This window comes from Triplophysa dalaica, chromosome 11 (genome assembly GCF_015846415.1).
Source record: "Triplophysa dalaica isolate WHDGS20190420 chromosome 11, ASM1584641v1, whole genome shotgun sequence".
NCBI classification, from domain to species: Eukaryota; Metazoa; Chordata; class Actinopteri; order Cypriniformes; family Nemacheilidae; genus Triplophysa; species Triplophysa dalaica.
The window spans coordinates 19,333,148-19,353,745 of NC_079552.1; the positions used below are offsets into that span (position 1 = coordinate 19,333,148).

General features: G+C 37.2%; 2 protein-coding genes across 2 annotated transcripts; one reads left to right on the forward strand and one right to left on the reverse strand.

Moving 5' to 3' along the window:
• Positions 1-4,430: 4,430 nt before the first annotated feature.
• On the reverse strand, positions 4,431-10,761 carry klhl31 (kelch-like family member 31). Its single transcript, XM_056760039.1, has 3 exons — positions 10,679-10,761; positions 8,187-9,389; positions 4,431-6,894 (listed from the first exon to the last, which is right to left on the reverse strand). Exons 2-3 carry the CDS (start codon positions 9,359-9,361, stop codon positions 6,162-6,164), a joined length of 1,908 nt encoding a protein of 635 aa, XP_056616017.1. The 5' UTR covers positions 9,362-9,389; positions 10,679-10,761; the 3' UTR covers positions 4,431-6,161.
• On the forward strand, positions 9,398-19,353 carry eloal (elongin A, like). Its single transcript, XM_056761226.1, is given in 12 exon segments — positions 9,398-9,430; positions 12,689-12,763; positions 14,148-14,204; positions 14,320-14,432; positions 14,549-15,248; positions 15,691-15,793; positions 15,894-16,055; positions 16,137-16,234; positions 16,383-16,563; positions 18,343-18,466; positions 18,618-18,718; positions 19,292-19,353. Coding segments are annotated over 12 exon segments (1,809 nt in total).
• The last annotated feature ends 1,245 nt before the right edge of the window (positions 19,354-20,598 follow it).

Genomic DNA, 20,598 nt, shown 5'->3' on the forward strand with positions numbered 1-20,598 from the left:
TACAGGACGGGTTAAATACCCGTTACATAAGCAATAAAGGATACAGCTCATGTATCCTCCGAATTCCCATCACAGAAGGTTGCATTTGAAGGGTGCCTTCAGAGAGTCCTACCTGATTTTATGAAACGAGACAGCCTCGACGTAGCAGCCTTCGAATGAGACCTCTGCAGGACGCAACCTTACAAAATGAGACACAGCCTATATGGTATTTACGTGTAGTCACTTTACCACGTGAGCAAAACACTCTACAAAATGACTGCTTACAATATTAGGAAACGCCATTTCGCGCTACATTTCAGTGTCCAGGAACACCATTGTGAGTCGTAGGAATGTCGTCAGGATCACCGCTGGTTTTAATTTCAGCCAACAATGGTGTGTTTTAGTCCGGGTTTCTTCGTTTCTTATATTCTCCTGACCTTTATCACATTTCCTGTATCCTGTAAGCGAAGCAGTGTGTCGCTTTTTCCGGTAGCATAGCAACACAGTTAAAACCAATGGCCGAATCCGCTAACCAGTGGTGTTACTGCAGCAACCATCCTTACCTCAGTTTTACAATTTCTTGACACAAAATAAATAGAAGTGAATGAGTGAGTGTGTGTGCCCTGCGATGGGTTGGCACTCCATCCAGGGTGTATCCTGCCTTGATGCCCGATGACTCCTGAGATAGGCACAGGCTCCCCGTGACCCGAGGTAGTTCGGATAAGCGGTAGAGAATGGAATGGAAATAAATGGAAAGCATGGTCAGGGCCGGCCCGAGGCATAAGCGAACTAAGCGGCTGCTTGGGGCCCCCTGTCCACCAGGGGGCCCCCCAATGGTTTTTTTTTACAATTAAAAAACTTAAAACAAGTTATATAAATGAATGAATAAATAAATTAATTTATATGAATGAATAAATGAAATGAAATGAATAATTCAAGATAAGAAAATTCTGATTTGCCGACAACTGCTGCTGTGACTGCCAGCGGTTGAGTCTTGCGCAATTGCGCTTAGACACATTTCGCGTGCATTGACAATTCGCGCCGGCGCGCAAGTGCGTGTCACTGTTATTAATAAATGACAAGCCATGTCACAAAAAAGGATGTATCCATCTGGTGCCGAAAAGAGAAAGAAAAGGACAGAGGAGGAGAAAAGAGCGTAAGATAAAGGTATGTTTGCATGATTAGTGAAAATTGTGCTCACGTCACTTGAGGTAGCTGCTAGCCATGACTCGTGATTTTATATAAGCCCTCACCAGGGCTAACGTTAAATCCCCGCTATCAACAGTGAATGTCTCGCATTATTAATATACATTTATCTAGGTGTATTTCACGTATTGATAATAGACATCAGTTTAAGTTGGAGAAAACAGCCGAAGGGGAACTTAACCTTATAAGTTAAAGGGATGCCCGCTAGCATTGCTGTGTGTGTTGAAGTGAATGTTAAAATATATCAATACCATGTTGGTTGCACCAATACATATGAATGTTTGTCTATTTTGGTTTTATACAGCTTTCCTGTAGCTCAGTGGTTAGTGCATTGCGTTAACAACGAAAGGTTGTGGGTTCACCCCCAGGGGATTGCAAATACCTATGTGAAATGTATAGGATAAAGCAATGTAAAATGCTTTGGATAAAAGCGTCTGCCAAATGTCTAAATGTATTTAAAAGATTGCACATTTGCAAATTATTTATTTCTTGTTTTGTGACATTTTGTATTCAGAAGTTGAAGAGTAAAGTCTTTTATTTAAGAATCGTATTGAGTATTTTTATTCATTTATAATGTAACATTATAGTGTGACATTTGTGTCAATAATCTTCAAGCACAGGTGACTCCGCGTGCTGGGAGGGGCCCCCAAATCAAATTCTGCTTAGGGCCCCCAAGCGTCTCGGGCCGGCACTGAGCATGGTTGAGATTGACACTGGGAAATGAAGTGCCTTTCTTTTAAAATAACATGTGCAAGTACGTTTCGAAACTGAGGATGGTTATCTTTAAAGGGATAGGGGAGAGTGGGGTAATGTGAGCCATCGGGTAATGTGAGACACCCCCTGTATCTAGGAAATGGAACACATTTGTGGTCATGTGACCATTATGTTTTCAAGCCCCTCCCATTTCCCCTTTGCCATGAAGGAGTGGACCTCATGGTGCTGTGGTAAGCATGTTTTCTTCACACAAATATTTTTTTTGCATGTTAAAACATTTTCTTGCTGTCAACTTAATCAAATGTTTTTCCAAAGCAAATTGATTCAGGTAGAAAAACTTATATCATACATGTTGATGAACTACTAACAAATAAAACCATGTGATGATGCTAACTAAAGATTATCCTAAATTGCTAAGAGAGATCGTTTTTTTCTAAAATGTGAGGGTGAGGTAAAGTGAGACAAATGCTGTGGGGTAAAGTGAGACATGAGGCACATTAGGCTAGGCTACATATGTTTTATTTTTAATGTAATAAACATTGTAGAAGAGCCATAATGCCATGGCAATACACCAGGAAGACAACCTGGGGCAAAACACCCCTCGAGGAGATTGAGAGTGCAGCCGCTGAGGTCAAGGAAGGAAAGAAGTCTATAAGAAATCCTATCACTTCCCAAATGTCCCCCCAGAACACAAACCAAACGAAAGCGTGTGAAGACAGCCATCCTAACTGATACTCCTGAAAAGCAGTCAATTGAAAAGGCTTATAAAGAAAGACAGAAGAAACTGGCAGGGAAAAATCTGGTTCTATCTGTCATTTGAATGTCAATTAAAACATTTTGAATGATATTCTGTTGTATTTGATTTTGTTCAGAGTTACTTTCAAGTGTTAAGAAATAAAAAAATGCTTAATTGACAAATCCCCATGAGTCTGTTACTAGTCCGACATAAGTTCTGGAATGTGTGGTTGTCAAGCTAGCTGTCAGGATTCTAACTGTTATAACATGTGTTTTCATGGTAGTTTCAGAGTGGAAATAGTAAGTGGATCAGTTTAACCCCAGCTGGTTCACTTTACCACCTTGATTTCTCTGGTCTGCCTCAGTTTACTCCTAAACTGGGGTAAAGTGAGACACAAGACGACTTTTTAAAAAACACTCCTGAATTCTGAATTAATGGGAAATGTGTAAATTTTCCTGATATATCATTTTAGCTTGCTTAGAGGGGCGAAAATGTAAAAAATGTCTCCCTTTACCCCACTTAACAAAAAAGAAAATTCTATCATCATTTACTCACCTTCGAGTTGTTCCAAATGTGTATACATTTCTTTGTTCTGATGAACACAGAGAAAGGTATTTGTAATAATGCTTATAACCAAACAGATCTCAACACCCATTGACTACCATATTAGGAAAAAACAATGGTAGTCAAATGCTGTCCTACAGTCTTCAAAATGTCTATTTTTGTGTTCAACAGAACAAAAAAAATGATAAAGTATTTTATCCTATTATGGTAAGGTTTGTGTTATGTTCATAATGTGTTGCAAAAATGTCACTTCTGCTCTCTGTCCCAGCCATTCAAACAGTCTGATAGTTTAAAGCAAAGTATGTTGGAACTCTGTTTTTTTACAACTCTAGTTTTTGTGTTCAATCCACTGATCAGTAGTTCAAACGACACCTCATGGTAACCATGTTCAGCTATGGAAACAGATCTATTTAAATGTCCTGTTGTAATCATGACGATGCAGAATGCAGAATTAGGGTGAACAAAGGTAATGTAGGTTTAAGGTGAGACTGCATTCATTCATTTATTTATTTATTTAGAAATTAGATATTATTTATTAGAATGATCTTACTCGTTGTATAAACACCATGCACTGTGCTGTGTTCTAACTGTAAAGCTGCTTTGAAACAATACACATTGTGAAAAGCGCAATATAAATAAAATTGAATTGAATTGAATTGATCCTATATTTAAAAAGGGCTAAATTAAATGAAAAAAGGTTTTTAAAGGTCACTTTAGAACTATCATTTTTTGCACAATTGAAATGCCTTTTATGTAACCTTTACTATAATATATATAAAAATCGCTCTTTGCATTTTAATTGTGATATTCTTATAATACACAAATAACAGCCGCACTTCAGTGGGGTTATTGACATTTTTGCCTTTTCATAAAGAATAGGATAAAAATACAGCTGCTTGTGACAAATATACATAATACAAGTAATATGTACTGTGAACATGGTGTCAGTGCTGTATAAAATGTATGTGTTGTATTTGGTACAAAAATGACACGGACAGTTAGGTCTCTATAGGATCAGAATCAAACTATTGAATTCCTAGCAATATTGAAAAAATAGCCAACCTGGGATATTATTCCCAAAGGATTAAATTATTAAAACAAGATCTAAAAGCAGAGCACAAAGTATTATAGATTATATGTGTGTAAAATTCAGTCATTCATTCAGTCATTCAGTAAATGTTTTCCCTAATAATACCAATAATCCAAGAAAAATGTCACAACAACAGCAACATTTCTTAAGAACCTTTAATAAATATGCAGATCTTACATGACATGTAGATATTATTATGAATGCAATCCATTGACTGATTATATTTTAAAAGATCGATTTTTTTTATATCCAGAGCATTTAAAATCATGAACTGTCGGGAAAAAACGTTCTAGACAATTCAGGCACAACTCGTTATTATTTTCACAGTTATTCACCCATTAGTAAAACATGCCATGTCATTTAAGTCCCATTCAGCATTGTCACACCATACCTAGCTTTCTATTCTTATAGTGTAAACTGACTGGCTGTACTATTAGTTTTAATATACCTACTCCTGGTAAGTAGGGAAGGCAAGTTAAAATGACCTACCAATTTATTTCATAGCATTGTAATATGCAACTGAACACTACATGAGCACAATGCAGAATAACACTACTAGAAAATAATGTTATTGAGTACAACCATTTTTAGGTCTTCAAAAAAAGGTTAACATATTTGGACAGATTGCAATGTTTTAACTTGCAATCAATATAGTATTATTAAATCTGTAGTTATATTAAGGGATTTATTCAATTAAAAAAATTGGCCCCACTTGAAAACTTGGAAAAGAATGGTATGACTACAAGCTCTCGATTTCACAAATATGCAAGTTGCTTTCATCTGTTTCCTTCACCATCTACACATAACAAATGCACCTCCAAAATATGTTTTTTTCCACTGTTCCCACAAGTTGTGAATCATCTTTCAACTTTATTTTAATTTTTTTATTAATCAAAATGGACAAACTTAAATTCTTCTTTAAACAAAGTGGTTTATATAAATAATAATAGTTCTCTACAGTCGTCTAAAGTTGTATACAGCATTCATAATGTTCTAGAGATTATAGGTGTCCAAAATTGGTCTTGCAGACTTTAGCTCTTCAACCCTAATCAAACACACCTGAACCAACTAATCAAGCCCTGTGTCAATCAGCTCCCTTGTCCCGATATTGTGAATCAGTATACCATGTACACAGGTCAGGGCACTGGCACTGGCAACTACTCATTTGGACACTGTTTACTTATTTTACTTCACAGCTGGAATTAATCAACAACCGGCAAAACCGACATCTCTGTGACTTCTTTTCAATGAGAAACACTTTCATTATTCTGTTACATGTCAGTGCACAAATTTGGTTGATTATTAAATTTAACTGTTGTGTTGCCTTCCTGTCTAGCAATGTTTGTTTACACATAACATGAATTAATCATGCTTCATGAAGTTTATTTAGTTGGCTCCTGCGATTTTGGTTAAGTGTCTTCAAAACTTGTCATGTGATTTCTGGTAAGGGAAAATAGGGAGTGTTGATGCTCCCTGGTTTTTGCAGTGCATTTTGGAAATTTTTAGAGAATGAACGTTTCAGTACACTAGAAGGATTTTGCGAATATGAGACAACCCTAAAAATGGCTGACTCGCTTGTCAGTGCCCAGACTACTAAACAATGGACGTGATTGAGACACATGTAAGGTCTCACTAGGCAGACTAGAAACTTCCAGACAGTTGTGTTGAGCCAAGTTGAAGCTACACTCTGCAGGACACCGGCTCTCCAGGACCGACTTTGGAACCCCCAATAGACTGATTCAAAATTTGGAGATTGTCACGAACTGACTCTTAATTTTGACATTTCTGAGAAAAAAAGATCTTCAACAAATATTAAGCTGAAAATTTTACAGTTGGCCAATTAACCAGTGTCCCTAATATCAATGCTTAGGCCTATATACTAACTGGAGCTGATGAAACAGAGCTGGCCCTCGACTCCCGTGTTTTGCGTGTGGGGACGGTGACAACACAACAGGAAATACCAACTGTAGCTTCTGGCAATTCATCATCCTCAGTCCATTCATTGATATCAGGATTATACACCTGAATGCATTTTTTATACTTTTTCTCAACCTCATTCCAACCACCCAGGACGTAAATCTTGTTATTCAAGGTGGCAGTACCTGCTGTGCTCACCCCTGACAGCAAGGGGGCAACATAGCTCCACTGGCCAGAGTAAGGGTTATAACATTCAACTGGAAAGACATCCACCCTCTCACCGCGTCCACCCAGTTGGCTGCCACCAAGAACATATGCACGATCTCCGACGGTCACTGAGCAGTGCCATCCTCTTGGGGTGCTTAGACTGTTCTTGTCCTGCCAGGTGTCAGTGGATGGATCATAAGAACATACGGCACGTGAATATGCATTGTTAATGTAACCACCAGTCACCAAGATCTTGCCATCAATAATTGTGCTGGCATGGCAACATCTAGGGACGTCCATTGCTGCTTTCAGTTGCCATTGGTTAGAGGATGGAACGTAGCACTCAACAGATGCCTGGCAACCATCAGAATTTCGTCCACCCACAGCGAACAGGAGACCGTTGAAGGTGTTAAGGCTGAAATGAGTACGCTTCTGAATCATGTTAGCTAGGTGGATCCATGAGTTGAATCTAGGGTCATATCTGAGGAGAGAAATAGCCATACATTATCCATTGCTTTGCAGAATTGGGTATTGAGTTCATATAGAATAGAAATAAATGTGGATTGTTTATACAGAGTATGCATTGACGGCACTTTCCCATGTTAGCACCATGTGAACACGCCGGAACACGCCCCATTGAGTGGCAAAACAGTCAAAACCCCTGCAAAATGACTGCTTACAGTAAGAGAAACAAAATAAAAGTTGTTGCACAGTGAACCTTACAACTTACATATGAACCAGGTGTCCTTGGAAGTACACGGAATTGCATTTGGTGATATTTATTTTGTACCTGATATCAAAGCCGGGGGTAATACACAAAGCAATGTCTTAAGTAAACATTTTCTACTCGAGCAAAACACGTTTAATGGTTTAATAAACCCAATACGATAATCTTTAAGTTTGTATGAAATAAATCTGCTTAGAATGTTAAAGGAAATACATTTACAAAACATATAAAGGTGTAGAAAGCAGGTAGGTAACACAATAGGGAACAAAAGAGATTACATGTTTGGTTTGATAAACCTGGAAGTTAGCAGCACACGGGTTCTCTCGATCGAAAGCCTATGCATTTTCCCATAGACTTTTGGAAAATCACAAAAAATAAGCTCTGTGTTTAACAAAGGGTTATGACACTTACACGTTTTGTTTATCAAGATAATCTTTACAAGTCAATAGCACATTTGTTACTTTTGAAGCCGAAATACAATGAGCAGAAGTAAAAAGCTAACACAATGCACTTAAGGTCACTTTAAGTCAACTTCACCACCACCAAGCCTCCGACAACTCTTTCAAACTTTATTAAAAATGGGTCCCTGGTGAGTAATTACTTTGTTAATGAATCAACATTTAAATCGTAGGAGATTTGTGCCCATGTTCTATTGTTTGTGAGCTTTATATGCGCGATGACGTCTAACGTCCCCGCCAAAGGAAGTTGCACTTTTAGCAACTTGTTAGCAACCACCATTTTTTTAAATGACTAGAAAATATCCACGTTTCAGTATTCCATTTGTTTTAGCAAATTGCAGCAATTCATTCACTTTTTGTGACTCACTTGACTTCACGTGACGTTGCATATGCAGTGACGTCACGTGCATACCCTCTATTTAGTTGGCTCAAATATGGAGAAACCCAAGCCCCTGTTTAATGAAACCTGTATCATGCTTGGCTAATTTAAATAATGGTTGGGTTTGTCCACATTCATCTAACCTTGGGTTAAAAAAACGTGTACATCTCAATAGACACTTAGAAAAATATGAAAAGGAAATATTTTACCTGCAGAAATTGCTCACAGCATGTTTTGCTTGGTTCCTAGCATCGTTTTGGTCTTCACCACCAGCCACATACAGGAAACCATCCAAAACTGCCACGCATTGGTTGAAGCTCTTTGCTGGCATCTCAGTCAGCTTATTCCAGACGTTGTCCTCATCTCTGTAGAGAATGTCCTTGCTGAGGGACTTTTCTGTTAGGGCGGGTCGTCCACCCACTGTGAGCAGTACGCGTAGACCACCCCGGACCTTGGTTCTTCTGGACTGAAGGATGTTCTGTTGAAACGGCAGCAGATGGTAATTCATAGCATCAACCAACAGACGGTGGCACTCTGAATCTTGCATCATTCTGGGAACATTCTGTACGTGACTGACAAGGTCCTGAGGTATGATGGTTCCAAAGCGAATGTGGGACAGCAGGTCAGGAGAATACTTCAGCCGCTTCTCATCAAAGTCCAACCACTTCACCGCAATCTGGAAAGCTGTAAGCTCTGAAGGCAGTTGAAGGGAATCATCCATGAGGAATTCGCTAATCTGCTCATAGGTGAGCTTCAGGAACTGCTCCATCTCTGAGAACTCAATAAAATTATCCCGCATGAACTTCTGAGCGGCTTCTTTCGTCTCTTTCAGATTGTATGTGTCAGCAATATTGATGACGTACATACAGTTCTCCACGCTAATCTCCCGCATCAAGAAATCGCTGCACATCTTCACCAGAGTATGGATCTGCAACAGCATGGCAGCTGAGATCGTGCTGCCGATGGTGTACAAAGACAATGTCAGTTTTCCAGAATATGCGTAAGTGATGACTGTAGCCAAACCAACTGGAGACAAATCGTTGAGCTCAATCTTCTTCAGGGATGGATCCTTTCGGAGCATGCCTTGGATGTATTCGCTGCAGGAAGCCAGCACAACCTTATGAACGTCAAAGGATTTGGACTTGGTTGCAACAGTCAGGTCACAGAGGAAGCCATCTTGCCTCATGTGGCCAAGACCCTCCAGGAGGTTAGGTGCATATACAGGGTCGGTGACCTCGGTAGAGATGCAACTGAAGCCGTTTCCACCTTCCAGGAGAGTGTTTAGTCCATTTATTTTGCTGGTGGGACTGTCATCTACCAATATTGTCATCTCATTTATATCAGCTTTATTTTTTTTAGCAGCCTTGCTCTTTTTGGGTGCCATGACTGTAGTAATGGGTCACAGCCAAGACCTAGAAGGATGTGGGAAGATCGAAAGATTTTAGACATACAGGTGCACATATTTACTCTTTGAAAAAATATGTGGCAAGGCTAAATTTAAAGTTCAGTTTTGAATTTCATTGGTATATTAAGTCATTAATAAACATTATTCAAAATATAGTGTATTTTGACCACACTATGTTTACAGCGGTAAATAAATTTACATTTACATTTATGCATTTGGCAAACGCTTTTATCCAAAGCTACTAACAGTGCAGAAGCCTATACATTTCTACTTAGGCATGTGCAATCTCCTGGGATCGAAACCACAATCTTGCTCTTACCACTGAGCTACAGGAAAGCTTGACTGAATTCTTTTTTTAGCTGAACTTTTAAATTTAAAAACATTCTTAGTTCACATTAAAACATCACAAATGTGCAGCGATCAATTTGCACAACATTATTTAAAAAAAAGAAAACGACTCATTTTTAGACTGCTATTTCTGTAGAGTAGTGACCCAGACCTGGCTCATATTTCGAAACCCTGTGCAGAGTTCATCAACTAATAGTGACACTCTAAGAAAGAGGCAAACATTTAAACCCATAGTTAGTTAAAAAGTACAAAGCTGTATGCAAGTTGTACACTATAATTAACATGTTAGAGTGATTACCACAACATATCACCCAAGCATTCCTCTCTTTGCATCTGTCACCATTTATCACAACTATGGCCAAGAATAGAAACGCAGTGCAGAAGTGCTCTAAGGGCCTTTTATAGAATATGTCATTCAAACCTGGCTGTCCTTACAATTCTTAAACTTTTTTGTATAGAGGTATTTTTGTTAAAGTGAATACATTTGCATGGTCAATCCTGATGAGAGCTGCGTTTATCACATTTAGGCCTTTGACTTAATCTTTATAAATTATAGTAGTTGAAAAAAGAATTCTAATGCAAATATCTAATGTGAAAAGAACATAATTATTCAAATCATATACACATAATTTCTATTTGATTTCCATCTGAAATCATAAAGTGAACCAGTTCTGAAAACCGCTATTTGCACAATGCAAATGTCAATATGCCGGTTTGGGAAATGTACTCCAAAATTTTAAAAGCCAAAAGGGGCTTCTAGTCATATATGCCTGTGCTGGTGCTTGGAACCAATACACTGGTCTTATGAAACTGATAATACATCACAATAACATGTAGGTAGCTCATGAGTCTAATAAACCCTTTAATGACCTAAGTTTCTTTACTGAGCAGGGGCTGCAAAGAACCACCAAACGACTTTTATACTAATAAAAGTAAAAACAAACTTACCGATGTCGAGATAAAACTGGTACAGAAGAAGGATAGACTTGCACCTCAACGTGGGTGTGCAGGAGAGAGAGACGCTACATCAGACATCAGAATAAAGTTAGTTAACTCCTCCTCTTTTCATGAGCAACGGGACAAGTCCATTGGGCAAAGATTGACGGGTTATTTCAATAAATGTCTTAAATAAAATTTTGTTTTTAAATTGCCATTCCCTTTTACAGAAAAAATAAATAATGTATTTTCACACAGAACGCGCAACACGGAGCAAAGACCGGCGTTTCGTTGTGGCTTTCAACCTTAATTTTGGAAACGCGACTATTAACTCTCGAGGCCTCGACGTTAATTGCAGGAGGTTACAACATGATATGTGTCAATTAACAGTAAATAGCTGGTTACAGCTTTTGTAAAATAAATTGAGAGTAAATGTTTTGGGTAGGTGTAATATTTATTGCTTTTTATAGATAAAACGTCCCTTAATTCATTAGTGTAATGTTTTCTATATTATAAAATAAAATATTATTACAATATCAGAAGTATAGGCCTATGCTCAATATTTAGGCTAACATTTATGTTTTCTTACATTTTACACAATTAGACTTATTTCACTTTTTGCATCCATAAAACTAATATCTCAAAATTTGGTAATTCTGAAAGTTAATTTTGGAAAATAGTAGCTAAATTCCAATATAACATTATAATAGGTGCAGACACTTCATGCAGCGCCGCAGAAACCAACAGGCGGATGACATCACATTACCGAAAGAGAGAGTTGAGAGCCGACTTCATAAGCTTTTGAATACCTCTCTCGGTAAGGTGGTGTCATCCGCCTGTCGATTCCTGCAGCACCGCATGAAAGTCGAACTTCTTTTTTTTTTAACACTATAGCCTACAACATGGTGTCATTCTGCAGAACGCTAAAACATATTCATATTAATTCATATTAACATGTATATCCAAAAATAAAAGCGAGAGTCCAACGTCTTTATTGCTTTTTTTTTAACAATGCTTTGCAAACTGGTGCAGTAGGCATTCATCTTTTGAAGAAAATGGGTGAAATTTAGCTTGAATCTTGTCCATTCTTTCATATGTGAAATTTTCCCATAATGATTAACAGTTGTGCAAAAGAATCTATATTATTTTTATACTGGAAAAATATAACAAAAACTTTTAACTTACATATAATGTCTGTTTTCTATACTAAACTTTTCCATATCCACCCAAAAAATCTTGGTAGGCCTATATATGCAATTATAAATAAGATTATTTCTCTATTGACCAGAAATCCCAGGAATAATTCATGTCAAAATTAAATGTCTCTGACACACTTTTAGCTGGATAGATACCATGTAGAATTTTAAATGTAACATATTTTACCCTTATTATTTAAACAATATTTAACACTGATACACCCAACTTTATTCCAGTTTATGTTGGACCAGAATAAGCTTTTACAATTAGCTATTTCTCCTTATATAACATTCCTTATGTGTTTATTAGAACAACTACAATTTCTCCTCTAAACATGCTATCTAATATAAATTGCCTCAGATCACTTCTACAAGCTCTTACTAAATAAATTGTTGAGGAGTGGCATCAAACACAATATATTTACTCTTTTGGTGTAACTGAAAACCCAAATGTTTCCAAGAATACTCTAGGTTAATAAATTACTAATTGTATTAAAGTTATCTAGTCTATATAGCAAAATATAATTTTCATATCAACTTTTGTAAAATAGAGATCTTTTTTTTATATTGAATACATTGATTTTTCCAGATAATATTTATTTGGGGAGAAATTATGTTAGCATCCTAGCCAATAAAGCTTGTTTGTGGAATGTGGCTAATTTCACAGATAGTTTTTCTATTTTAAAATCGCATCTCAATAAAAGATCTATGCCACCCATCAAATCATAAATTAAGTCGAACAAGCCTAAAGCTAGACTGAGTTTGATGACGTAATAGCCATGAGAGGTTTGACCCGCGGCGCAGCGGCCATGATCTGACGCACTAGACGTCAATAACAAACCCGAAATTTGATGTAAACGGTTTAATTGTGCAACAAACTTGGATCTATTTTATTCTGAGGGTGAGTATTATGAGGCTGGATGTTTTAAGTTTTCAAGAGATTTCCCACGCCATTTGGCTGGTTAGTCATTCACATATTTTGTGTGAGCCTCTCTCAAATCGTCCCCGCCCATATAAAGGTGCCGGAAACATATGTTTCAGTTTAATAAGCGCAGGTGTATGCGAGGAGGAGACATGGCCGCAGCTGATGTGAAAAAAGTGTTGCAGTTAAGGTATCAGCTCAAAGGCTCATGTGAAGGACACACGGTAGGATGTTATGCAAACATCAGGAAAATGTTTTGCTTTGGTTTGATGCCATTATATATAAGCAAGATTGGGCAAAAAACACATGTCAGAATGGTTATCACATGTCATCACAGTTATCACATGTCAGTATGGATGAATTTATCAAGTTTTAAAGTTTGTTTTCTTTAGCAGACGTGTTGTTTTTTGTTTCACCTCATTCAAAACGGTCCTATTGTAAATATTTCGTAAATAAATTCCAACAAAATATCATTACTCAATAAAATCAACTTGGCATATTGGTTGGGCAAGTTGTCACCTGTGTTTTTGAAAGTTTGTATGTAAATGTTATGCTATATCAAGTACAATATCAGTTTTATACTTCTTTCAATTTAGCTAAAACAGTAAATGGTATTCTTGAAACAAAACGTAATTTGTTGTTCAATGGCAGGTTTCGTTTTGGTCACCCCCAAATGTTGTGACAATATAAATCACAATGTCAAAGTTCAAAAACCTGTATATTTAACAGTTGGATACAAAAAACGAAAATAATAAAATATCTGCCTATAGAGAAATATACTTTCATGATGGTTACGTGTGAATAGTGAAGGTCTGCAGCTGTTGACGGGAAAGGAAGAGGTGACGGGGGTTGGCACTTAAGAGGGGCTCTTTCTAAAAATAATGCTGCAGTTGTCTTATGTTGGTTGTCCGTCAGTTCAGACCATGAAGCGAAGGGCAGTGTGGTAGTTAAGGTAGTAATGTTGTATAATTTGTGTTACTTATCACATGGCTTGTAGGATGGTGTATCAATTTGTTGCGTATCAATGACGTATTCTTGTTTTTGTTGTTATACCTCAACAAGTTCATGAATCACTCTTCTGCATGCATGTTGTTTCTGGTCTTTTACAAGTGTGGTGGGTGTGATTGCATTGCTCATTTATAGTAACCTACAAATGGCACAGCCATGTCTGAGGTTTACCCATACATAGTGCCAGGCCTGAGTGCTTGCTCAGCAAATCCAGGTTTTTAAAGGAGCGTTGGAAGCGAGTGGCATGTCTTTAACCATTTATAGTTTGTTTTATGGTCAACATTGTACACATGTTAAACTGATCTTTAGCTCCACATATTAAATAAAAACTGACAGCGTTTTTTATTTTGTCCAGGTGCTGAAAATCTTAAAAAAACTTCAACATTTGGACATAACACTCGAGATACTGGCAGTAAGAATTTGTTTTTTTATCAATGTGGGAGTGCTTGAATAAAGCCTAATATATTATTATTATTATTATTATTATTATTAGTTGTAAAGTCAACAATTATGTTTTTTCTTTGTAGGAAACTGGAATTGGCAAAGTTGTAAACTCCTTTCGGAAACATGATCAGGCTGGAAAGGTGGCAAAATTTTTAGTTAATAGATGGAAATCACTTGTTCCAAAAGACTCTACAAGGTATTTTTATGTGAATACTAGTTTTACTTGAAATGTATTGTTTTGAATATTATATTGTGTTTTTTGCATGTGCTGTACTTTAAGTCTCTCCCTTTATTTTATTCAATTGTAAGTAGGTCCGAAGAATCTTCCCCTAATGAACAGCCCAACAGAGAAGCTGAAGATAGGCGTAACGGTGAACTTTCAGAGAGTACCAATTCTAAAAGAAAAACAAAAGGAGACCATTTTCGTGTGGAAAAAAAAATATCACAGTACATTGATGTTAAACATGAAATAAACCCCAGTAAAACAAAATCTCATCCCAATGGTGAGAAAAAGGATACGGGGAAAAAAAATTCTAGTTTAAATCAAAGCTCACAGACTCACGGACATGGGAAAGACAAGAGTATCAGTAATGACCATGTGAAACATGAAGGTAAAAAGACTGAGAAGATGTCTAGTATAACAAATAAACAACAGAATACAACACTTGCAAAAGTGACAGCATTAAAATCGACGTCAATGCGGATTGAAAAGAATGGAGATGCATGCAAGAAAGATAAGTTGAACAAGACCAAAGAAAAATCTGAATCGAGAAAAATAGTGGACTGCTCTGAGACGCCCTCAATGTCTTTTGAAGCGTACCTGAGCTATGACCTTGAGCCTTCCAAACGCAAAAAAATCTGCAGTGCTATTAAAAATCCAAAGAGACTTAAGACTGGGCACAAAGAGAACTTGCAAGTGTGTGAATCCTGGGTGAAGACATCTGGGGCTGTGATGGAAGACCCATTGACAGTGGTACTTATAATCAACCACCAATATCAAATATTGTGATCTGTTGATAAATCTAATAATTTGAACCAAAAAGGAAAATTCTGTCAGCATAAACTGATTTAGACGGGACAAATATTTTGAAGATTTTACTTGCTGCTCTTTTCTGTACAATCAAAATGAATGGTGACTAACAGAAAAGCAGCGTGCTGTAATCCATGTGTAAGGAACAGATCAATCTTTTTCTGAATTCAAGAATTTATTCACTGAAAATGTTGGCAAACCACATTTTTACTATTTTATGGCCTTTGGACAAGGCACATTTATGAACCCATCACAATTGACATCAGATCCAATACAATCCATCTAATGGTGATAATAATTGATTTATGTCATTTTTACAACCTCTGGCAACCCCCAGACATTCTTCAATAATTCACCATTATGCTTTGACAAAACTTAAGGGTTTGTGCACAACTCAGTTTTTCTTCATGTTTTTTAAATCTAGGCTCCTGAGAGCTCGGTGATGAACTTACTCAACGTTCCTCTTCCAACAAGTTTTCCTGAATGTGAAGACATTTCTCAGTATCAGTACTTTAGCGAGAGTAAAGGTGGGTCATTCCACATCTACTGGACTTTTTCACATCCATTTAAAAGTACATGGAAGCTTGCTGTGTGGAAATTCTTGACTCTGATGTTTCATGCATGTAGCTGAAAGAAAGATCATAGATGTCTGTGAAGAGGCCCCAGTTTTCATCGGACAAAGGCTGAAGAATAAGATGCAGGTGTACTCCGGCAGTAAGATGACCTACCTGCCCAACATGATGACACTGTACCAGCAATGCATTCGAGCACTGCAGAACAACATTGACTGTATGCTGCCTCACATTGTGATCTTGCTCTAAGATTGTATGAAGTCAGGTTAGTTTGTCTTAAAGCTTGCCTATTTCACAGCTCTCTATGAGATTGGAGGAGTGCCTTTTGAAATCTTGGAGCCTGTTTTTGAACGCTGCACACCTGAACAGCTTCTCCGGATCGAGGAGTTTAATCCGGTAAGAGGTTGACTTGTGTTTTCCTAAATGATAGCAAACCAATCATGCAAGAATGGTGAAAACCAATATTTTTTTTCTAAAAATCATGGAAGGGATTGACTGGTTTAGCTTTTGTGATATCACAGTTTCACTAATGTTGGTCACACAGGTGTACATAGGGGTAACTGATCACCTGTGGGAGAGACACTGTGAGAAAGACTTCAGAAATGCTCATCTGGAGGAGTATGAATCCTGGAGAGAGATGCACCTCCGTATGTCGGTGGAGAGGGAGAGAAAACTAAAGCAACTCACAAAGAGCATTGTTTCTGCTCACTCTGGAAAGCCCAAAGGTAAGCGTGTTTCAGGATGACGTGCTTCAATTGATATTACTTGATATTTGCCCACTTTTGAGATATTTGACTTTAAGGTTTAGCCTGTGGTGTACGGTAGGAGTGGGACTACTTGTTTGTCTGGTGGAGTGCCTACAAAACCTCTTTTGATCCTCTTTTCATTTTGCATTAAAGATTTAGGGCGGAGTGACATAGAAATAATTTCCAAAAAGTCAAATTATTAATGTGAATAAATAAAGTGAATATTTCATTGGATGAGCCCCATTTAGATTGTTGTAAAATAAGCATAATATCTATTGTTTGTGAATTTTTTTTTAAAGGTGCCGTTCTTTGGCTGTTTTCGAAGCATTGATTTAAGTTTTATGGGTATTTAACAATGTTGGTTCATTTTCTAGTTTAAAAAAACGCTCTATATTTCACATATTTCAAATAGATTGTTCACCGCTTTCCTTCATCTCACAAAACGTTTGTCTGATGATGTCCCACCCATACTATATCAGCGAGCTTCCGCTTCTCAGGCTGTTGTGATTGGTCAGTCCCCCTCTCAGTGCACGTGTTATTCATAAGCTTGGGCTTTTTAGCAATAAACCGTAACAATGGGTCAACTTCACTTCATCAGTTAAAAACATGCAGATCCAACTAAGTGTAATTGAGGTCTGCTAGTGCATGTGCAAACGTCAGTCTTTGTTAGAGATCACAATTTCCCCCTCTACTATGGCGAGGGAAATGACACTGGACCAATTGGCGTCAGACTGTTATTAGTTATTATTAATTAATATAACCAGAGGCGTTAGTCTTCCCTTTTTATATTGGACCTAAGTTGGATAATAAAACTAGCAGATTAACCAGGAGACATTTGCAAGCAGGACTTCAAAGGACGTTTCATAGAAGTGCTGCGTAGAAGGGGTATGCACACACACAATATCAGTGTATTTCACAGAACAGATTTCACAGCCGTTAAAGTCATGGAAGCAGTTATTTGACCGTTTGTTTTTTTGGAAACAGCCGTTCTATGTAGTCCTTGAAAAGCGAATTCTGTTAAAGCTTGGCTTAGAACTTTGAGCTTTATTATGTTGCAGATATTATTTATGCTCTAATAGCAATATTACACACTACTAAAGTTTGAAAATTGGCATCACACGGAACATCACCTTAAATGATTTGTATGCGGTTTTCTACTCCAGATAATGCACAGCACATGCAACATGCAAAGTGAAGTACATTAGACAGATATTCACTGACTATTGGGAGATAATTTTTAAGTCTGATCTCAAAGCCTTGTCTTTAAATGTTTCCTCTGCAGTGGGAACAGTTGTTTAGTGGCAAGCTGAGCTCAAATATGTTGGGGTAATATAGCTCTGACCATCTGTCTGCTTCTGCTATGAATAGATGTTAAGCGCAACTGTGACTTTGGGGTTAACTGCAGTCCCCTGAGCGTGAATGGATGCTGTCCTTTTACCTGCATTAATGTAGAAGATACTGTTTTCTCTTCTGTTCTCGTACTGCATAACTTTCCATCTATAAAAGATCATACGTTATCCTTAATTTAAATTTTATAATGTCTAAATTCTTTACATGTTCTTAACCTACTGACCAATGTCAACTAGAGGTTTATCAAGTGACTAAATAAAACATTCTGCAACTCTAATTGCTACATTAATCTTAATTAAATAAAAAACATTTAATGGACTGTAATAGACTTTGCACAGGTCTCATTGACAAATGTGTGAAGCTGTAGATTTACTGTTTTTGTGCCATCCCCAAATACTGACATCACAGGCAGACAGGTGAAAATGGCGTTTATTCATTCAGCTGCTAAGCCACCTAGAAATGTGAGGATTCAACAGGAGATTCATGGCACAGCTGGCCCTGTGACAGTTCCTCCCCCAACAGACAAACCCAGGTCAGTTTACACAAGATTGAGCTAAAAAGGCCAAAAGACAACCCAAAACGTCTGTTAACTTTCTCTCCTTTGACTACTTCTTAGATGTTTTTTTGCCTATTTCTTTCTTGCTTTGGTTAAGTAAATAACATTACTGTACTTTCCTAAAAAGTTGTGTGAAACCTCATGAGAGTCGTGGAAGATCCAACTTCAGTGAGTCTCCAAAACCTTACAACAGCTCTGGCCAAACACAAGACCCACGAAAGATTAAACGTGAGCTGAAAATCCTATGAACTTGTCTGAAATGTAACCCATAGCAATAACATATTTTAAGCATGTTTATACTGAAGCTATCTAAATAGTCTTACAGGACATTAGTTTTTAAGTGCATAATTGGGCTAAGTGAGCTGCTATTACTGTACTCAACTCTAGGGGATTTAACTACTTTCAAATATAAATATACATAAACCTGCAAGCAGTGTGGCATTACTCCTTGTCTATACCGGACTACTTATATAGGGTTCTATTGTCTTTGGTGTGTCATGTTGCGTCCGTCGCATGCACTGTAGCCATGGAGCTACAGTACATGCTTGTAACTTGTATTTTTTATTTTAATTCTGTTTGCAAACAAGGTAGTTACAGTATTTTTTCCAACTTTGGGGTGACTAATCTAGATTTCATTTCAGCTTGGTTGGCAGTGGAATCATTTTTATTAAAATATTGCATCCCGGTTTCAAGTCTGTAAATGGGGAAACAAACTGAATTAATGCAGCACATTTCAAGTATTTATTTATATAGCAGCAGTTTTATAGCCAAAGCTGATTTGTTTGTTTTGTCTGTTTACAGGAGTGGCACCCATGATGGCGAAGTCCCTCAAGGCCTTTAAAAAGCAGCTTAGTCGCAGATGAATGATGTAGATAATATGGTACATAACATGAGTATACTATCACTGTTCCATGCATGAAGTCTAAATAGTTTAATTAATTTTTCCACATGTTTGTAATTCCTAAAAGCAGTTGATATAAATTACAGTCAAAGTTCAACATAAAATTATTTGAAGAACAATATTGCACTTCACAATCAATTGGTCTCTTTTTATTGATATTTGCTATCATGACAGATACTATTCTGAATTCTGAAATTAAAATTATATCAACCACAAAAAACCCATTTGTGATTTTTGTAGGTAGACGATATGTGAAGGGTTTGTCTCCATCTAGTGTGTGTGAGCAGAATTTGCCTTTTTTTCCCAGGTTTCCTTGTCACCTTTCAAAATAGGAAATATAATTGGGCTTAGCTAGGATAACAAAATGCGTATATGTTAAACAGACATTTGTTGCTCATATCTACAGCTGTGCGCAATTAAACATTACTTTGGTAAATCTAATCTCGTCAGAAATTTATGTAGGATGTATACAAATGCAGTGCGCGGCTGTACAGACTGCAGGATCATACGGTCTTCTTGATTCTTCTCTGGTTCATCTGTATGCTTGTTCATAATTAATGTATTTCAGTAACAATTGGAGGGCAATTACATTTAAGGACAAAGAAAAAGCTTTATGGGGCGGTTTATAAAGCGCAGAATGCGGCATAAGTTAAATCGGGACATTCAAGTTGTTTTTACAAAGCTGTCTCACAAAAACATGACTTGTGTGCATTTTGAGATGAAACCATTGCGCTGGAATTTTTTAAGAACACTGCAAGCTTTAACTTTTTTTAGTTAAAACTAGGGCTGTCAAAAGATTAGTCGTAATTAATTTAATCTAGAAAAAGGGTTTGTGTTTTCATAATACAGTGGTGTGAAAGTATTTGCCCCTTCCAGATTTCTTGTTTTTTTGCATATTTGTCATGCTTAAATGATCCAGATAAATCAAATTTGAATATAACACAAAGAAAACCAGAGTGAATACAAAATGCATTTTTTAAATGCTTTTATTTATTAAGGGAAATAACAATCCAAACATTTTTGTCCCTACCTAATCACTAGTTGTGCCACCCATTGCGGCAACAACTGCAATCAAGCGTTTGCGATAGTCTTTCACATTGCTGTGGAGGAATTTTGACCCACTCTTCTTTGCAGAATTGTTTTAATTCAGCCACATTGGAGGGTCTTCGAGCATGAACAGCCTTTTTAAGGTCATGCCACAGCATTT